The 21,123-nt window shown below is 41.2% G+C and overlaps 2 protein-coding genes across 4 annotated transcripts in view; both read right to left on the bottom strand.

The window, feature by feature from the left end:
• Positions 1–344: 344 nt before the first annotated feature.
• Positions 345–11,375, bottom strand: LOC109988473 (NACHT and WD repeat domain-containing protein 2-like). The gene is made up of 10 exons (XM_020639973.3): positions 11,170–11,375; positions 10,945–11,033; positions 9,789–9,896; positions 8,885–9,082; positions 8,258–8,390; positions 8,031–8,170; positions 7,420–7,770; positions 7,032–7,133; positions 3,960–4,731; positions 345–3,583 (listed from the first exon to the last, which is right to left on the bottom strand). The coding sequence occupies exons 1-10, from the start codon at positions 11,228–11,230 to the stop codon at positions 468–470; spliced, it is 5,070 nt and encodes a 1,689-aa protein (XP_020495629.2). The 5' UTR covers positions 11,231–11,375; the 3' UTR covers positions 345–467.
• Positions 11,376–11,567: 192 nt separating this feature from the next.
• The window catches only part of LOC109988476 (F-BAR and double SH3 domains protein 2), a 60,772-nt gene continuing 51,216 nt past the window's right edge, over positions 11,568–21,123 (bottom strand). For all 3 annotated transcript variants that reach the window (XM_020639976.3, XM_020639977.3, XM_020639978.3), the window contains 7 exons: positions 19,467–19,601; positions 18,997–19,080; positions 18,615–18,792; positions 17,772–17,992; positions 16,451–16,643; positions 16,206–16,294; positions 11,568–15,498 (listed from right to left, as the gene is read on the bottom strand). In XM_020639976.3, coding sequence (XP_020495632.1) covers positions 15,406–15,498; positions 16,206–16,294; positions 16,451–16,643; positions 17,772–17,992; positions 18,615–18,792; positions 18,997–19,080; positions 19,467–19,601 — 993 coding nt within the window. In that variant the 3' untranslated portion in view covers positions 11,568–15,405. The remainder of the gene's footprint in view (positions 15,499–16,205; positions 16,295–16,450; positions 16,644–17,771; positions 17,993–18,614; positions 18,793–18,996; positions 19,081–19,466; positions 19,602–21,123) is intronic.

Here is a 21,123-nt window from a genome sequence, read left to right as displayed (position 1 = left end):
ATCACGTCACAAGTTTTTTTTTTCTATTCATAGGCTATTTACACAAAGGTGTATCAATTCATATTTCATATTTCGGTTATTCATATTTGCACTTTTTTACACAACAACAGAGATGTAATGAATGCATTATGTGTGGGTCAGGACGTTTTCGTTGTAGATATACAGTATGCCTATGTAGTTGTAGCACTACTAGCACTATTGGTTTTGTTTCAACAGAAATGAATGTGCTGTGTGTGTGTGTGTGTGTGTGTGTGTGTGTGTGTGTGTGTGTGTGTGTGTGATGTGATGTAAGCTTAGAAACCTTTAATTATATAATCCCAAGAAGTGTACAACAAATTCAAACATGTAGAAATATAACCATTTAATACACCTGAATGCATTACATTGTTGTCTTTGTATGCTGTCACATTTATTTTTGAAAAAAACATTATTTTCAATCAAAGTCCATCAAAGTCGGGGTAACTGTCCTATGTCCACGTCACATTAGGGGCTGTTAGGTGTGACCAGCTGAATGGTGCCCTGTCAAAGGGGCATTGCTTCATTTGTCCATTCACTTTTTCTCTGCAACTGACCGACTCATCCTTGTTCATCAAGACATCACATATAGAGTAAACACCCACAGAGCCGTCCTGAAAGCCCACAAACACACGCTGCTGCTGCTTGCACATAACCACAGTGGACGGATTCTTACACAGACTTGCGCTTCCTATTCGTTCCCCGTCTGCGAGTCGTACGACTGTGAGGACGAGCCTCGCATGAAGAGAACAGACACAGCTTTCCTCCTGGTTGTTTGGACGGAAAATGTAGGCAACATAGCATCCAGTGTTATCCAAACAAGCTTTGATGACTGGACCATTTGCCTTGAGGGAGGACAGCCTGACCTGAGATAGATCCAAGATGTTTATAGCATCATCTTTAATGGACAGCAGGGCATAGTTCCCATTAGAGGACATGTGGAAGTCTTGAGGCTGACATAGAAACGTATGAGGCAGCTGAAAGTGCCTGCACACAGTCTCCTCCACTACTTTCCACGTGTACACTGCACCTGAGGCGGCCATTACCACCACAAAGTCGGGGTGCTCTGAAAGTGTTGAGAAGGCAACGACACACTCAGAGCTCGTCACACAGGAAAAGCGCTTACTTATTGAGCCCGTCCACAGACTGGCCGCTAACAAGTCTCCTTTGTGACGGCCGATAAGGAAGGTGCTTTCAGGTGACACCTGTGCATCAGACAGATACAGACGTATACTGCACACAATACTCCCATGTGACAGCTTCCAAACACGGGACAGATATTGATCAGAAATACTCACGCCAAGAAGACTATTTGGAGTGATCAGGATGTTTTTCGCTCCGCTTCCACTGATACGCAGAATGTTCTGACCCGTTTCTGTCTGCCAAATGTAGATTTCGCCGCCTGAGAGCGTCACAAGGTGGACGTTGTCTGGAGAAAGGTGCAGTTTTTCCACAGGGCCATCATGAAGGAAGAAAGCATGCGGAAGTCCTGTTCTTAACCCCCATCTCCACACCATCTCTGACCCATTAGCGGTGTAGAACGACTCCCCCGTACCTTCGACTACCACTTCTTTCACTCCTGAACCCATTTTTGGAGCTGTACCAGCAGTCTCTATCATCTCAGAGTCCCACACTGTGAGACAGCCGTCATCAGCGACACAAATAACATCTGAGGCTGTTTTGAGGAGTGAATGAGGCTGCCTGTTTGTGTCTAAGGAAAGAACACACTCCCCTGTGCTGACCCTCCACACCAAGATGAAGGGGCAGTCGTCTAACAGAGCCAGGAAAAGGTGGCCATCATGGGAGAGCAGAGCTTGAGTGAAGGCCCTTCCCTGGGGAGCCAAGAGTCTGTCCCACAGCTCCCAGTCACGCGTTCCCCACAGTGTAACCTGGTGAGAGTGACACACCAACAGAGTACTGTGTTCATCTGAGTAATCTGTATTAAGGATGGTAATAGATTCACCTCCAGAGCAGATTTCTTTGACAAGTACAGGTGGTTCAGATTTGGCAACCAATTCCCACAGGGTAACGTTCCCTGTCTTGTCAACACATGCCATTTCCGACGTATCCTCACAGAGGATTATTGAGGTGACCGCAATGTTGTCTGAGTTTGAACACATGCTGAGGAGACTACCGTTGTTAGTGTCAAATATGGATACTTTGCCCTCCTCCTGGCCACAGTACATGTAAACGCTATCAGAGGAGCAAGCCAAACAGGTCACACGGCCCTGACACTGGAAATGAGTCGTGGTGTCGCAGAAGATATCGAACACACTGACAAAACTCTCCTCTTCCCACCACACGAACAGCTTTTTTGTACTTGCAACAAACCCCTCAAGCTTGTTCAGTTTTGGTTGACCTGACTCTGTTTTCAAAGGGTCCTTGACCTGAAGGAACATTTGAGGGCCTGATACATCCCACAAGAAAAGCTTGTTGCACAGTGTGGAAAGCAGTATGAATAAAGTGCTACTCTTCACTCCTGCAAACTTAAGATCCTGCTGCTCAGGACTTAGTGATAGTTTCACTACATCACTCCACTGGCCTTTACAAACCCAAGCCGTGCCATCATCCATCACCTCTACTACAACCCCGCACTCTGTGACAGCTGCTTCTCTAACAGAGACGTCTTTGCATTTGGCATCGCACTTTGAACACTGAACTGAGGGAACTGAGGAAGGAGCAGGGCAAAGCACTACCCCCAAACCACGCCCTCTGTTCTTCCTCTCCTCTCTGATCTCGCTGACATAACATTCAAGAGCAGGAAAGACCTCAAGATAAGGAACAAGGCTCGTCTCCATCAGCGTCGGCAGCTGCTTTAGCGAGCTCTGCAATGAACACGAACAAGACTTCAAAATGCTTGCTAGGATTGCTTTTTCCTTCCAAAACCCGAAGTGCAATGTTCCTTCCTCATGTTCCAACATGGCTACCAGATCTCTAAGAAGTCCTGCTTGGACCATAGCCTGGTGGAACCCCAAAGACAAAAGCAGCCCATGCTCCAACTCCTCCCATTTGTTACTTTCTTGCAAGTGAAGCGGCAGTTCTGAGACTTTCCTCAAGTTAACTCTGCCAATGTTTTGGGAAGAAGAGGTGAACATGAATGGTTTGCTGGATTGCTGCCTGTTCAAAGGTGTTTCCATTTGGGCGACTTTATTGTTGGTTTTAGATTTGCCACTGAAATAGTCCACCATCTCTAAATGAATCTCTCTCTTTAGCTCAGGAGAACCAAAATACTTCCTAGCAGCTACCAGCTTGAAATGTCTGCACACCCAGAACAAAACCTTCGACCCTCCAACTGTCCTTCTTATAAGAAACTCCCTCAAATCCAGCAGAAGTCTGTCCACATCAACTTGCAGGACCTTTGTATTGGAGGAATGTTCAGACTGCACTTCGGCATCACTGGACAGCAGATCAGCGAGCTCGGCCTCAGTGAGTCCAGTCCTTGAGAGGGTAAGGTAAGGTATGGCACGGGCCACGATAGAGCGGCCGTGTTTGTGCTCCAGATGATCCAGCAATGCAGAAATGGATGAATGGACGAAATCAGGAAGAGACGATATGGTCACATCTGAATCTGATAATGAGAGAACAAGAGGGGAGAGAAATATAATGCAATTATTTTAGGGAGTAAGTCGTGTGATTTTTTTTATTTTGACAAGTCCAAGAAAAACACCAAAACCAACAATGACAACACTTGTTGATTACTTTTTTTTATGTATTACTCATCACAGCTAATTAACACTACATGTTTTATTAGCATGAGCGTTTCAGAAACAACCTTGCAGAAGCTTCAGTCTTTGAAACTATACAAAAACAGAATTTTATGAATTATACGAAAAAATGTATGATGCCAAAATCATCTCTGTTGACTTTAGAATATACCCAATCTTGTACTTTAAGAAACTTCCTTGTGTTTTTTTTTTTTTTGTTTTTGTGCTCTTTACTCGTACCAGAATGCCACAGCGAGGTGTGGTGATGCAGAAGTCGAGCGTAGAGAGGCAGACAGCAAGAAGTCAGCGCCTGGTTCACCAGCGCCTGTTGTCCTGATGTCACTCTCCTCCCGGAACCTTTCAGCAGCGATGCCAACATCTTTGAACATTGCTTCCTGTCTACCGGTCCCAGCTGCAAACACACATATCCTGACTTCTTCTCATCGTCCCCTGACACTGATGAAGTTGGACTTTGTTGGTTGAACCCCTGCAGTACCTGTGTTCGGTTAGTGGAGACTGAGAGGATGAGTTTGACGCTGGGAGGTAGAGGCGAGGGGAGGATCTTACTGATTTCAAGTCCAAATGTTTTTTCAATGCGATCCAGGCCAACCAGGATTAGAATAAGAGGCTGATTGGTTGAAGGCATGATGGAGAGGAGGGATGAGAGACGTTCTTTAAGCTCCGATAGACAAATATCAGGTTTCATGATGCCAGAAAGATCCAGGGATGATGTGGTACTTAGGCCGTGGTCAGAAACATGCTCTTTGGTGGTTCGCTCGGGGTGAGGGTTTAAATTAGATGTCAGGAAGTTGGAGTTTTTGTCACTGAGGTTGTTGATACTGCCTGAATCTTCAAGGTCCCAGAGTTTTTGCTTTGAGGAAGATTTGCTTTTATATTGAGCGGCAATCTGATGACACAAACTCAACAACATGTGCTTCTGGGAAGGCTTGATTGACAGGCTGCAAAAATAAGTGATCACCACGGGATCAGAGTCTGGTGACCAGGACTTCATCTGTGGAGAAAGACAAACACTTGTTTACATGGTGTTCAGACCACAATGTTTAGATTCCTGTAGCACTCATCTGGGGTTGATAATGTATATTTTTTGTAATCCTTTATTATATTATACATTGATGTTAAGTCAAGGGTTATTTCTTTGCAATAACATTAGAGACACCATTGACAAACTATTACAATTGTATTGTTATTGGGTTACTACTTTGTGTCATGATTTGGTCTTTAGTTTTGTATTTTTGTCTATTTCTAAAGTTAGGTTTCCTTGTGATTCATCCTCGTGTTGCTCGTTTCCTTTGTGTGTTTTTGTCTTAATGTTTCCTAGTTTAGTCTTTACTGTTTCCTCTTGTATTTGGTCATTTCGTTTCCCAGTGTTCTGTGTTCTAGTGTGTATTATTGTTTACGTTGAGTTCTCTGTGTCTTCAGTGTTTCATGATTTGTAGTTACTTCTTGGATGAGTGTTTGTCAGATGTTTGTCGTATGTAAGTTGTCAGTATTTGATATTAGTCTTTGTAGGTCGTCTTCCTGTGCCCTAGTGTTTTTGACTTCTATTAAATAAAACAAAAAAACAGTGTGCAAGATGTTTTTCGGAAGAACCAAAACAGTTACAAGCCAAACAAATTGGATCCGTTTTCCAAATAGCTGTGAAATAAGGAGAAACAAAACCACCACTGCCGAGCAGCTAATAAGAAAGTAAATTAAAGGGAAGAACAACTAAACCCTCTACAGCTGAGACACACAGAAACTAATAGGCGAGGTTAGAAATCCCCAGCACCAATAAACGACACAGGTAAAGGTGCAGGTAATAGGAAACAAGTCAAGTGGTGCTTATGAAGAATCACTCACTTCTTAAAGACACAAGAAAGACAGAGAAACCCTCTCACAATCTCTGGTGGTGAGACAGTGGCTGTATCCGAATTGCCAAGTACCTACTCAATCTTTCAGTAGTCAGTAGGCAGTACATACTATCTGTGCTGTATACTGTTTAGTACCTACTATTCAGTAGGAGTGCACAGTAGACAGATATTTGTTCCTACTTCGTCTGATTCATTCAGTATGTTAGTGACGTCATTTACGTTTCCCGAACCGGCCGCATTCACCCGTTTCTTTTTTGTTTTTTTTGCTTAGCTTTATTCAAGAAGAGTAATGCGCATATACAGTCAGGTAAACAAAAAACAATATCACAATGTAAATCAAGTAAAAGGCAGATTCAATAACTAAATAACATACAGTAGCCTTCATAAAGAAAAGTACAAATGAAAGACAGTAATATACAGAATATAAAGTAAAATAAACATATAAAGACACATTTAAATAGTGAAATCATTATTTAAGTAGAGGGAGAACGGTTTTATAATCATGCAGATATTTGTTATATTTTCTGTTGTTAATTAAAAGTAGCGATTTCAGTCGGGACTTCAACTCTAGATTAAAAATTGATTAAATTAATCCACGTTCGTTTGTTTTGATTTGGAGGCGGACGTGAAGTGACGATTTAATCAATCAATCAATCAGTCACACACACACACACACACACACACACACACACACACACACACACACACACACACACACACAAACACACACAGACACACACACACACACCAGTTTAATCTCACTCACAGCTTGTTAATGAGTTTAAGTACTGTATTATAGACTTTCTTCTAAAAGTGTCAAACACCATCAACATTAACCTGTTTTCAGCAAATTAAGACATCTCTGAGTGAACGTGCTGCCTTGATGTATTTGCATTTTATGGTATTCTCATATTATCGACTACTGCGTAACTAGTTGGTCACTTACAGGAGCAACAACATTGAAACCTGTTGATTCTCTGTATAAAAAGTGTTGAAAATAGAAACCTTTTCTCATGTCACCATTGTTAACATCCTTTGAAAGTACAAGCTATGAAGCTTTGACAACTTCCAAAAAGTTTAAAACTGCCTGTTTGATGTACAAAGTATTTTTTTTGTCACACTTTCCAGAAGCCAATCAGAAGACCAGAAAGTATTCATAATGTGTGAGAGGGGAGAACCGATGATTTATGGGAAGCTTTTAAAGTATCACCTGTACCTTAAATTGACATATTTGTAAATGTAATGTTCTGTTTCTGTCAGTGAGAGCGTCAGCCACATAATTGCAAATACTTGTTTCTAGCGCTGTTATCTGTTTGTCGCAAGGTTCTTATTGTTTGGATGCAAAAAAGGGAAATATTTGATCTTTATACATTCTTAGGATATTTCAAAGGTATGTTAAAACGATCAAAGTCAGTTTGACATTTCCTGTCGGCCCTCTCACCTTCTTAGCACAGTGTGCCAGCAGAACTGTCTTCCCGGTGCATGGTCCTCCTGTCACCACTAATGGACACTGTTGTTCACTCTGCTCCACATATACTCGGATCTGCAATAAAAAGGTAAGTCTGGTGATTGCAATGGTTTGGCCTAACATTATTGGCATCAAGTTTTTCTCCATAGTGTTAGAACATAGGGAAATAGATAAGAATATATCTGTAACAGGATGTTGAATTTAAAATGACTGAATGCTATTATCACCAGTGCCTCAGAACAAACTCTACTCTGTGTTTAAACACCTCAGTGATATATCTTAACACTGTCATATTTACAATGAAATGAGAAGTAATCAAATCAACGACATTAAGCAAATCGAAAACCCTCTCCATCCAAACCTCTTCCTCCTCTGGTCTCGTGATGTCATAAAAAGTGGACAGGATGTCACATAGCTCCTCCTGCTCAAGCTGCTCTCTGAACAAAGCATCACCCGGCTGAGGGTCTTCACTGATCTCTAATATGCGAATGCTGCCAATAAACCCCGAGAGGTCACAGTACACCTGCTGGCACAGAGACTCAGCGTAGCCCCGCCTCCTTGCTGTTGTGTAACCATGGCGAAGGTCACACTCTGTGGCGGTGGTATAGACGAGAAGCTGAGAGGAAGTGATGAGACCGGGGAGGAAGTTGTCACAAAGCTCGGAAAGTAATTTTCCATCAGTCGGGGTTGTTTCCAGCTCCAAAGCAGCAGCCTGGAAAAGCCGAATGAAAGAGGGGAAATAGAAGGATTCTGAAACACACTTTCCTTGACACAATCTGATTATTTTACAGTGCAAAAATAATCTACCATTATGTAAAGTTTCGAACTCATGTTTCACCAGTACTGAACATCTAAAATTAGATTTGGCTGTGACTCATAAAATCATATGAGAAAAAGAGGGATGTTATATGATTCTGATAGTATACCTACAGTTACATGGATGCCTATGAGAGAGTGACGGATGACTCCTACCTCGAACTGTTGCTGTTTTTTTGACCTCACCAGCCTCTGTCCGTTTGCATTGATGACCTTGTGGATGTAAACCAGGCAGCGACTGATGATGTCACTATCAGGACAGTTATCCAGAGCAAATCTAAGATCTAAGTCGAGGGCTGGAGAGAAGCAGCAAACTCAGCGTTAAACTTTACTTTTACATCTCCTATAGTAAAGAAAAACACAGAGACAGGCATCCATCTCACCTGATCTGAAGTAGCTCCGGCCTTTCTCCTGAGTCATGAGACCTTTGTGGACACACAGACTCACGGTGGTCTGAATCATCTTCCCCAGCCCTTCTTCTTTAGTCTTCATCTGGATCTCTTCTTTCTCTCTAGCCTGCCGAATAGAAAACTGTTAGAGGTACTTTTGATAAATAAGAACCTAACATACCTGCAGTCACTCGTATGGAGAAAAACATAAATATCATATATTAGATCAAATGTAGTCTTAAATATAATGACCTACACTACACACAAAAATACACATTTTTATTTATGTATAGACCTTAAGCACATGATAACACACATGATTATTAAATAATCAGGCCTTTAACTTATCTCTTTTAAATGCTTAATATTTTTAACAAGGTAAACTTATAACAACAGAGTTTTATTTGTGAAGGGAATTCTATTTTAAGGACAATTTAAAGACCTTTTTCATTCATAAACACAAATCCCTCCGTCCATCAACTTGCTCAAAATCTAAACTAATCATCATTTGTACTCACGTTCAATTAGCAAACCTACTCTTTGTTTAATATGACTCAATTGTTATTAAAAATGTGAATGTGGAAGGTAAACTAAAAGTCAAATAGTGTTTGTTTTTCTCACCTGAGGGCAGCAGGTGTGCGTGTGTGCAGCTCTCAGGCAGTAGGAGGGAGGGATGCTGTTCTCGTCTCTCTGGTACTCCCTCTCCAGCTCCGTGGTGCTGACCCCCGCCTGCTGGCTCTCCTGTAGCAGCAGCTGGTACTCTGACACCTCCACCTGGGTGGGCAGGCTGGCTGTGCCATACTGGTGTCCTATCAGAGCCTGCAGCACCGCCAAGTGGACGCATAGGGGAAATGCAGCATAACAGATACTGAATGTTTTAGCACTGATTATTGCACACATTTAGTTGTGTTTAAATATTCATTAGGCTTATATATGACAACTTTTTTTTTTTAACTTCTAGGTGTAACTGGGATGTGAATACCTTTGCTTTTCTTGATTTGTGGGGAGAATTATTAAGTATAGAAAAACATTTGTGTTATTGTATTGTGGAATTAAAACATAACAAAGGTGCCTCTGTTGTTTTGTAAGCAAAATAATTGACTTGTGGTTGACATTTAATTTGATTGAGCTAAGAGGAAGGTCACAAGAAGTGGTAATCAGAACCAGACAGATGTATCTGAGTGTGAGCTGCTCTAATTTTTGTAATGCAATAAAAAGCAGTGTGTTGTTTGGCTCAGTTGTTTGTGTGATGATGGCACCAGAGACTACACAGCTCAAATGGCACTATGTTTGTTTTTCAAATCACCACATGGTCCCAAGAACCTTGAAATGTTTCACTTCCAATACCAGGAAACCTCAAGAGTTTACAAAGTTTATTTTTGGCAGTTTGCACTAAGTGGTGTTAAAAGGTTTTCATGGCTGCCACCAGTTCACTGTGATTGAATGTAATATATTTGAAACACTAGGAGGAGTGATGCTGCACTACCTTCAATCGTAGCTAAGTGAATCCTGGTGATTCATTTACCAGTAGAAAAGGTCCAGCGGAGCTCTCTCTGCATTCTTTGATAAGCTGCTGTCTGATTTTTATATCCGGCCAACGACTGGAATCACTGGACTCAAATGGGTCTATTACCTGCATACACACACACACGCACGCACGCACACACAAACACACGCACAATGCAATGGTTAAAACAAGTAGAGAGATGGTTGATAGTCAGTTTTTCAAAAGCACAAAACAACAGGTAACTAACAATCAGCCTGCTCCTGGCCCGTTGAAATATGATATTATTCCTTCTTTATAATCAAACATGCAGCTGAAAAGAGATGATGGCACAATGTGCTGGCTGTACTGACACACAAACAAACACACACACAAAAAAATTGCCCACAGTGTCACATTACAGCTGCTCATCCTCTCTACGGTCAAATTTAATTAACAAATCTGAGGAGAATTGACTGCATGTCGGCAAGAATGGCCTCAAGCGAATAGTGTGAAAAATAGACACACGCAGAAACACACACACACACACACACACACACACCTGGGAGCTAATAAATAATGCTGTTTTTTTTTCTGTTCCACTGTTGGCAGTGAGAAACTTCAAGAATGATGCTTTAATTGATCTGAATTAGTGCTTAGTAATAGTACTTATTCATTTTCTGATAACAGATAAAAAAACAAGTGTTTGATTCCATTTTTATAAAAACTGATTTGGATCTATAAGTAACTGTTGGACGCTGAAACAACAACTTTAAACAATGAATTTCAACATGTATCAAGAAAATATTCAATTGTTTATAAAATGATGTTATATTTAGCAGATAAGTTGCACCAACAGGGGACACACTACTGCCAACAGAAACAACAAAGTGTTTTGTCCTTTCTTCCACTCCACTGTGACAAAGAAGCAGAGACAATGTTTCCCTCAGTAAACATACAGTTACACACCGAAGAAAAGGTTAGGTGCGCTTTAAAGTCGTTCAGGATTTGAGTTGTTTTGACCTTATTGGGTATCATTACGCAGTAACAACAGTAAATTTACACACACCTCAGCCAACTTTTATTTACTGTGCTAAAATGAAGTACGTTATAAAGCAGTGCCTTCTGAGCTGCAATGACATCACACAAACATGCAATCATCAATGCAGGATTCAAGTTCAGATAAGCGTGTACTCACCCTGAGATCCAGCCCCAGTGTGTGTCTGCAGAGCTCCCGAAGTTTGGGAAACACGTTCTCCCTCAGAGCTCTGCGCTCCACCACGCTATCTACTCAGAGCACAAACAAAAACAAGCATTAAATATGCATAAAAGACACAACTACAGAACAGATTATATGTCATTAGGCCTTTTACAAGTTCACAATATTCAGCTGATGCTTTAGTAAAATGAAGCGTCCACATACCTTCTGGGTTGGAGCACAGATAAAGTTTGACACAGGTCGAGCTGCAGGTGGACCGATCCATTTCTTGTAGTCTAGGATAAGTTAAATCAAACGATTAAGAAGGGGGAAAACATTTGCTGTGAACATATTTTGATTCCCAAAAGGAAAGTTGACATTTTCTGCCTCTCCTCAGCGCTGGCCCTCTCTCTTCTCCCTCCTCATGCTCCACGCAGGAAACTCAGGCCTCCAGTGTTTACAGAGTGTGTGTTATCATGATCACACCCACCTCTAGTGAGTTTCTATTCAACACATCAACACAAATATGAAGGACACAGAGTTAGATACAGGACGGCAGAACAGAGCACACGAACACACACATTACAAAAAAGAGAGGAAAAAAAAGCATAAGGACATCAAAACAAGTTTTCAATATTTTTTTATTAATTAACATTTGTACACAATAAATACAAACTTTGTTTTTTGTACAGCCAATAATAATATGCTGAAAGACCTTTGCACCGGTTCTCATTATTGTCAACATGGCAACAGTCTATGAAAAGAGAGAGAGAGAGAGAGAGAGAGAGAGAGAGAGAGAGAGAGAGAGAGAGAGAGAGAGAGAGAGAGAGAGAGAGAGAGAGAAGGCCTGTTGGTTAATCCCAGCAGCTGTGCAGCTGCTCCAAAGGAAGGGAAATCAAATGATATAAAACATGAAACCAAAACAAAAGGCCAATACCAAAAAATGTTTAGACTGTAGTTGTCGAAAAGGACAGTTAAGAAGGGGGAAATAATCATGTGGTAAGTGGCAAGAAAAATCCATAAATATAACATCTGATAGTTTAACAGAGCGTTCTCGTTCTGCTGTAAACGGTCAACTCAAATAGCTTAAGTAGAGGCTGCTGTTCTGTTCAGGTCGGCCTGATAACACTTTGACAAGCTGATGTCATTTCCTGCAACACAAGAGGAGTAGAGTTCGGGATCTGAAACAGATACTTGTTCCCACAGGATTTATTTTTAGAGTTTTCTCTCTATACTACACACTAAAACCATGAAGTAAGTACTTCATATCAATCCTTATACTCTGTTGTGTGTTTGCACATCGTATGAATAAAATAAATGTTATCCTTTTAATCCAACAGGAAATGTGCTATGATACTGCAATGCCTGGTAACAATACACCGGCCTCATAAATAAGCCTCCTCAAAATGTTTAATGTTTTAATTTCCAGAGCTGTCTCACGCTAGAGCAGGATTCATTTTCATTGTTGCCAGCTTTCCACTCGCTTGTTGCATTTCGGGAAAATAATGTGAGTGTTTTTTTTTTAGTTTAAAAAGTATTCAGTGCTCTAAGAAAGTAAACCCTGGTTTAATAAATAGGGGGGGGGGGTGGAAATGGGGCACCTTTTTACATCTTCAGCATCAAACACCAATCAGTTTGAACATCCAGACTATAAAACCACTTTCTCTCCAAGTCTTCATTCAACAACAACCCTAAGCAGGGCTTCTTTGTTTCTCATAAGTAGAAAAAAAAACACCAAATGACACTCTCATTTCTCAATCTCTTTGAAAGAGATAATAAAAATAAAAACAGAAACTCATCAGTCACACTGAAATAAAAAAAAGGATCCACCACAGAATCAGAATGAAAAGAACAACCCTGATTTCTGTCATCAAGTCTGAGTCTAAGTCTCTTCTATGCATTCTGATTCTATGTTAAGGTAGTGCTACTTTCCAGGAAAGGAGGGGTACAAATAAATAAAAGTGCTACACTGACTCTTTAGGCAAAGGAGCTTTAAAGGCTTGAGGGGTATATAAGGGGGAGATTTATTTACTTTGAGTAAAAAATAAAAAATAAAAACATAATAGAATTGTACGTAGCTTCATTTGAATGTCGTTTGCTATTTCTGTCCATTGAGCATGATGCATACTTCTCTCTTTTGTTTACTTTTTCTCTCTTCCACTGTAAGCTGAAGTTGAAATGTGAGACACGTAAAAACAAAAAGATCACAATTAATTGGGCATTTTAAATGTGTAGATGTTATCTCTTCTGTAATACAAACTCCCATAGTTAGTTTCTAATACAGCAGAGAAGCAGTGATTTGATGGAGTTGCATGGCAGAACAACAAAAAATTAAAATAAAAAAACCTTCAGATGTATTGCATTTAGGCTCCGATGGATATATGTGCACAAAATCAGTGTGAAAAGAGATATGATCCATAGGGATACACGCTTTACAGTTCACTCTGAGTTTAATAAAACCTTCTGCAGCTTATATTATCAGTGTCCATATCATCTCAAATAAATCCTTTCTTCGTCACCACATAGTGAATACCAACAGTTTCAGTGCCTTGGAAAGCACCAGGAGCCTCCTCTTGAATCAATCAGTGATACAAGCGCACAGAGGGCCACAGAATGACAGTTATAGCTACGTGTGTGTGTGTGTGTGTAATATAATGTTGCTGTATGTGTGTATATGATTGCCACCGATTCACACCGACTGCCAGCGGAAAGAAGAGACATTAGAGAAAAGAGGGAGACAAAGAAAGGAAGGATGGAAAGAGATTTTTGAAGAAGAAACGAGCAGAAGGGAGGATCCAGCCTCCGTCTTCTCTCTCGTTCGTTCGCTCTCTTCTTCCCTCTCCTCTTTCATCTCGCCTTCATACTGTATATACAATGCCCTTTCAGAATCACCACTACATATCAGAGATGGTTTTTCCATTCAGCAGAGTTAGTCTATATGAAACGCTGTGCATAACATTCCTATGACAACAGTAATGTACTGTACTAATACACATTGAATACGTATGATGAGAAGGACTATATATGGTGAGGGTAGGGCTGGCCAGGGGAGAGGGGGCTCTGCGTCCACACACAACCCAGTTTCTCTGTCCATTTACAAAACCCCAGCTGCACTCTAAAAATGACACGTTTGGCAAGTTTTGTACTTTTTTTACTCTCATTTAGCTTACTTTGTACTCAATGTATCGTTTAAGGTAAATCAAAAAATAAGTTATATTGTTACTACGACATTTTTATCTTGCTATCCTTGCGGCTTGGCGCAAATTTGAATAATTTATCTTTACTCCAATTGTCCAACATTTCCAATATCCTTAATAAGGACTCATAACTAGCTAGCAAGCTAACAAACATTTGTGGCCAAACACGATGAGAACAAACCTCTTTTGTAATCGACCAGGCTGAAGTTTTGGCATAAGGTAAAACAGACTTTCACCTCCAACATACAGTACGACATTATGCTGTAGCTTCAGGCTAAACTCTTGAAAGAGTATCCTAAGCCTTTTAGCCAGGAAGCTACTTGCCAGGCTAAAGTATTTAGCTAGCTGCCTAGCTTTGTTAGCCTACCAGCTAAAATGCTTTAGCGACTTTTATAAGAGTTTATTCACTGGAAGTCTTTGAATACTATAGTCATGTCACAGACGTATGTAGTAGAGTATCTGGAGGATTAAATTTAACAAGCACATGCTTGTTTATGATTCTGAAGACACTTAGTCTTTGCTCAGTAACCAGCTCATAAGTCTGACTCTCAGGGTGTTTAACTATCAATGTTTGAAGTCAAGCTTGCTATCCAGACAATCCTTCCCATTTCTCCAAAAGTTACAAAGTCCATCTTATATGTCTGACTTGCCTTGTATTCCTCACCTACATTTAGTAAGTTCCAAGTCTCCATAATGCTCCTCATGTGTTCTTATTATTTGTTAGTGAGTGAGTGAAAAAGTGTAATTTCTCAAACACATCTAAATATTCCTCCTGTAAATACAAAAAAACAGCATTAAAGTCATCTGGAAGTAAGCTAAAGAGGATAAAAGAAAACTTGCCAGACCTATCAAGAACTTTCCTTCACACAACCCCTCACATAACATTCTACTTCCTCTTCAGTGTGCTCGGGCTCGCCGCCCGATGAGGTGAAGTTTTAAGGCAAGAATGGGAGGAGGGGAGAGGGCAGGGCGGGATTTGGGGGCAGCTACTGCTGCACTTCATTAAGAAGCTAATACGGAGATAATTTGATTGGATACTCTTGTTCTCCCTCCGTTGCTGCTCTCTTCCTCAACTTGAGGAAGAGAGGAGACGCAGAGAGGCCGTGGGCGGAGGACGTGGTTCAGTTCAGTTGACTTCACATCACTTTATTTTGGCTGACTTCAGTTCAGAGCAGTTCAGTTCCCCAGCCTGTAGGTATACATATGTCTGTCATCTGTTTATATTTTTTATATCTCTATAATCGCCTGCCAGCTCGGCTGTTTGTCACACCAGTGTGATCTCCACCTCCTCTGTTTTGTCGCTCTTCTCCTGCTGTCGGCGGGAGTGTTGTTTGGGTGGAGGAGGAGCAGCTCGCACCTGCAGTGTTGGAGAAAAAAAAAAAACAATAAGGAAGGTTTGAGCAAAAAGGAAAAGTAAGAAAAACGCTTGTGCAGAAAATAACAGGGATGCCCTACTTCTCCTCATGTGACAAACATCCTAACATTCATTCCTGCTGTGGGACATGAATCTTCTCACCAGAAAGCAAACATCCTCCTTCTATTTTTGAAGACTTTTGTTTTAAATAAACACATTTTGGTCCGACATTATAACAAGGGTTCTCAAGCAATAGTACAAACAACAGTTATGTAACATGTACTCTTCACCTCAGAGTTTTTAATAAAGATTTTGTTGTATTGAGCTGCTACTAATGATTGATTAAGATAGCATCTCTGCATCTAGACAGCATCTTCACTTTGATCTGTTCTGTTTCAGATTATTACCATATCACACTGCTTCTCCAATTAATAGTTTACATTTCAGTTCATGCTGATGAATGCCTTATTTAACAGATCAACCCTCTTGTTTCTATGAACCTTCTTATCTAGGAGCCGAATGTTTTTAAGTTTACTCTGACATCTTCCTTTGTGAATCTCACATCTTGTTTCAAAAGAAACTGTAAGCTCCCATCGGGGGGACCCATCAGAGTTTCTTGTCACAAACTACTGACAACAAAGTAAAAATAAAAACATGAAAGTCTTGAACCCAAAACACACTTCTTGAATATAAATCAATGTTATACTAACAGGCCGTAGTTTGCTCAGGCCTCCTTCAGGGGTGAATCTCAGAGGCTGAGGAAATCCTGGAGACACTGGACTCCTGCCAGAGCTTTGATCTACAAAGAGAGAGAGAGAGAGAAAGAGAAAGAGAGAGAGCGAGAGAGAGAGAGAGAGAGAGGAGGTTTTTATAAACTCACAGTAAAACGCCACAATGACCTCTTCTCGATTACCTCAGTTACACACTAACACTCTTTGTGTTGCATGTCTCTTACTGTGGGTGGATAGCGGTCCCTTGTGTGACGAGGCAGGCGGTGGAGGTTTGTGTTCCCCGTTGAGTGCAGCAGAGGGAGAGCGTGGGAGAGGAGGCGGTGTGGAGGTCTCTGGGCTGGTGAAAGGGCTGATGGGAGGTTGGTCATACAGTGGAAGAGGTGGCAGCGATGATGGCCACTTCAGGGAAGGCGAAATCTAGACAGAGGGACAGAAATACAGATAAATACGTTAGGAAACACACAATTCTAGTCAAAGACGTGCTGAGTTCACAAAATCTCTTTGAGTCTTTTTATGCCTTTAGTGGAGACAGTTCAGTGTATAGTAAGACATCGGGGAGACAGAGACTTGGGAATGATGTTGGAAAGAAGTCACAGGTCAGCTTTGAACCGGGACCGCCCACTTTGAGGACTACAGCTCCTTTACACAGGTTTACACAACTAACCACTAGACCACCAGTGCCCCAGAGTTTCTGATTTTTTAACAGCTAAATGCTCCACTTTGCTCCACTTTCCATGGCTCTAGCTTCATATTGTTTTTGTATGATGTGGAGCACACAGTGAACACTGATTTTTCAGAGCTTTTTTTTTTATACTGAAGACAGCTGATTGATGCCACCAAATACACATATTTTAAAATGCTACCATTCTAAATGGAGCTGATTCATGAATGATTCATTGGAGGTTTGACTTTTGAAGCAATCCTTTTTACTTTAGTCATTTGATCCATTGTCATAACGTATTAGAGTAGATTTGAGGTTCGGGTCTAAACTTGGAACAAAACAACACACTGTAAACGATACACTACATTAAAAAAAGAAGGTTTACTCGTTCAAGGTGTGACTTTGCACAGCAAAGAAATTGTAAATACCAGGCGGATACAGATTCCTTACTGAACTTCCCTTAATAAGAGTTTTAGATGTTAAGAATTGTTGGTATGTGTTGTGTCTGCAGGCATGTAGGAAGGGAGAGGCTGTTTCCTTCCTGTTTCTCCACCTCTAATAGGGCATCACTCTGTGCCAAAGATAAGACTTCTTTCTGTGATTGCAGTGTTTGGGCTTTATCAGGGAGCTGCAGGAACACAGCTTTTCTGATCTACTGTTTGTGAACTCACCCTGCTGATAGATCTACAGCACAACACTCAGAGAGTGAGGAGGGGTGGTGGCACAGTAAAACTACACTCTCTTCTGATGCACTGGATGTCTGTGTGTTACCTACGTGGGATTCATTTCTGTCCCTCCCCTCAAAATTAAATGCATCTTTCAGCAACTTTCAACTTAATTTGTGTGATACCAGTGACAGATATCGCTCTGCACCTGTGTCATACCTGTATGTCACCTGCCACTCCTCCACTGGTCTCCCCGTTCTCCGTGAAATCCTCCACCAGCACGGAGGGGAAGACGCCCACCCGTCCGTTGAGCTCCCCCTCCCAGAAGCCGTCGTCCGTCTGAGTGTCACGATTCAGCAGACGGATTACCGCTCCCTCCGCAAAGGAGAGCTCCTCGTCCGCCTGGCCCTCATAATCGTAAAGTGCCCGGACATACATCGCTGAAGAGTGAAGAAGGACAAAGAGAGAGCGAGAGAAAGAAAGAAAGAAAGAGAGAGAGAGAGTTATAAGATATGCATAAAGGGAATCATTATTCTAGGGGAAATGTAGCTCCTGTCTGCTTGGCCTTCATTGTCATAAAGAGAATGATGTACACTGCTGCAGAGAGGGAGATACAGAGAAGACTGAATAACATAACTGTAATAATAAGTGGGTGCCGGACTTTCCCAGTGAGCTTGGTCAGCGAGTTACGGTAGAGCAGACACATATCATGAGCTAGAGAGGTGGAGAAAGAGAAATACTGTATTTTGTTCCTTTGGCATGTTTTTTTTCAGCCGCTTTGCTCACGTTTCTGCTTCTTAAACTTGCATACCAGGGGCAGAAAACCCCACACTTGCTTACTCTAATAACACCCATCTTTACAAAATAAACACTCAGCAACTCCAGCAGAGCAGGAGAGACAAAAAGTGCTTAATCAGAGGCACATAATAACCTCATTAGGCAGGGAAAGAACTCATTTCCATGGCACAACTTGAGCTAGCTTGTTTTTACTAAAACTCCTGCCGCGTGGTTTAATCATTTCAAAGAACAATTTACCACTTGCCTGGTTTACAGCGTACTCACTGTTAGTGTCTCCATTGACGCAGTTGGGGTGCAGCTCCGGTTCGGTGGAATTGGACGAGGTGTGTGATCGAGCATCGAGTGTGGCCAGAGACTGGAGCATGCTCAGCAGACTGTTGGAGGTCGGGAACTGCAGGTATTTCTCTGGGACGTAGCCCACTTGACCGGTCTTATTGCGGGCCTGGAGGACATACAACACACACACACACAATACAAAGTGTGTTAGGAAAAGGCAGGGTTACAACATTAAGGGCAGGAGAAAAAACACACACACAAAAGGTGTGAAACAAAAGTCAGCAAGAATACAAAGCACATGAAATAACTCTGTTTGTCGTTGCATCTGTACTGGTAATTAATACAGGTGTGTGTACGTGTATCAATGCACCTTGACCCAGTCCTCCATGTCTCCATCTTCAATGACCTCCAACATCTCTTTCTCATCGATGGTTAACTCATCCGGCTGGGAGGCCTGGGGGTGAGACAAATCAGCAGTGGAAGGGGCAGAAAGAGAGAGAAAGAAAAAATGGTTCTCTTAAATGTTTTTAAAATATGACTTACATGATATACAGTAGATATATAACACATAACATTCTGTAGATTCATATGTTGTAATGGTTGCTCTGATACCTATTCTTTCTTTGGGCGAGATATTCAAACAGTAAGGCAAAGAAAATCTTATACAGGATAGATTTAACTGACTTTCTGAAAAAGTTGTGTCATTTCAGTACATGCATGAATACATGCGAGTGTGTGACTATTTTGTGTTTTTGTCGAGCGAGTAGCTGCAGACATTTGATACTTGCAGGTAACTGCAGAGGGTATCTTTTTTGTCAGTGTTTGCGTGTCGGTTAATACCTTGTACGAGTAGAGGACTTTGCAGGTCAGCGGGTAGTTCCGAAGGGTTCCCGAAGGACTGGAGCTGCTGTCGTCAAAAACCTCCATGTTCTCTTCACACTCCTCGCCTTCTTCACGCTCCAGGTCCACTGTGCCCTGTAACACACAAACACAAGCATTTCAATCACAAGTATTTGATGACTTTAACCTTTCAACTGGTAATGCAACCAGAGTAAAAAGCCTCCGGTACTTCAGATCAAAAGTGAAAAGTTTGGTCAAAAGAATAAAGAAAAGAAGAATGACTTGAGCTCAGGTCGATCACCTTTTACTAATTACATCCAAAATACTTTTGTATTCTGTAATTTGGCAAAACACTCATAAAAAATATTTTTTTGCCATCTATATAACCTGCAATGAGTTTGTGTATCACTTCCTGTGTTGGCCTTGGCTACAGCTTGCTGTTAACCTCACTGTTCACCACTCCTACCTTTCACCCTGTTGCTGTGTTATCTTTCCCAACCTCTTCTTCCACCACCTCTTGAGCATTCGGTCACCAGTTGCTGTTACTTTAATCAAGAAACAGTAACCATTCTCTCCTCTACCAAGAGTCACTTTAATCCATAGCCATGCTTACCTCCTGCCTCAGTGTCTCTGTCCTGCTCAGTGTGGGTGCTAAAGCTTTTAGAGACAGGTGTCGAGAGAATAAGGTTTCATACGATCCAGACCCGCCCTCTTTTGTTCCCTGAGAATTTCACTGGCTTATATGAAGGTCATGTGATCGAGCTGGTAGAAAGATCCATCACACAGAGCAAGCTGAGCTGACCATAACAATAGTGTGCATGTGTTTGTGTGTTTGTGTGTGTGAGTGTGTTTATCCATCCCTCATTGTGTTTAGTCATCAGATTGCTGTTGACACGGTAAACTCTACACCAGCGCAGAAACAAAACAGGTGCGTGTTTTGTACATGAGATTTATAAATCACATGCTGGTCTCCTAGACGTAAGATTAAATTCTCTGGAGAACAAAAAAGAAAGAACCTTAAGGTGTTGTCCTCAGGTGTTCCCTTAAACACATTTTCACCAAAGCTCAACACTGAGGATGGTTACCAAAATGTCTGAAATCTGGAATACATAAATATTTCTCTAAATAGTCTTAATTTTCTTAAAAATAAAATCACCCTTTTTTCTGTTGATCAGCATATATACTGTAAGTAATGGTAAGTGAACTGCATGCTAACAGGCTCCTAAAGACAATGTTATCATCTTGGTTTAGCCTGTTAGCATGCTAACATTTGTTAATAAGTACAAAAACAAAGCAAGGCTCACGCTGATGGGCATGTTGTTATTTCGATTGGTTATAGGTCTAAACTCAAGCATTTAAAAGTGTTTTAAAAGTGTCTCATTGGAGATCCTAGAGGAAACATCAGAAATCAACTAAATGTGTAATTCATCATCTGGGGAACATGGATGTCTGTAGATATGTCTGCAGCGGTCCATCAGATGGTTGATGATTTATTTCCGGTAGTGTAAACCGCTGTACACACTCATCTTTTGTTCCATCGCTGGAGTTTGTATGGGTTTTTTTAAAAGTCACATACACTCAAATATAAAGTACAGTAACTGTTATGGCTTGATAGCAGCAGATGTACTCAGGCTTATTCCCTACAGATAACACACAC

The sequence above is a fragment of the Labrus bergylta genome, chromosome 11 (genome assembly GCF_963930695.1).
Source record: "Labrus bergylta chromosome 11, fLabBer1.1, whole genome shotgun sequence".
In the NCBI taxonomy this organism is placed as follows: domain Eukaryota; kingdom Metazoa; phylum Chordata; class Actinopteri; order Labriformes; family Labridae; genus Labrus; species Labrus bergylta.
This window is presented reverse-complemented; position numbering and strand designations above follow the sequence as displayed.

Coding starts and splice junctions, on each gene's coding strand:
- LOC109988473 (XM_020639973.3), bottom strand. CDS start 11,230: ATGGATCGGTCCACCTGCAGCTCGACCTGTGTCAAACTTTATCTGTGC. Junction 9,083..9,788: donor CCGCTGGACCTTTTCTACTG/GTAAATGAATCA, acceptor GCGGTGCTGCAG/GCTCTGATAGGACACCAGTA. Junction 7,771..8,030: donor AAAAACAGCAACAGTTCGAG/GTAGGAGTCATC, acceptor CGGCTTTTCCAG/GCTGCTGCTTTGGAGCTGGA.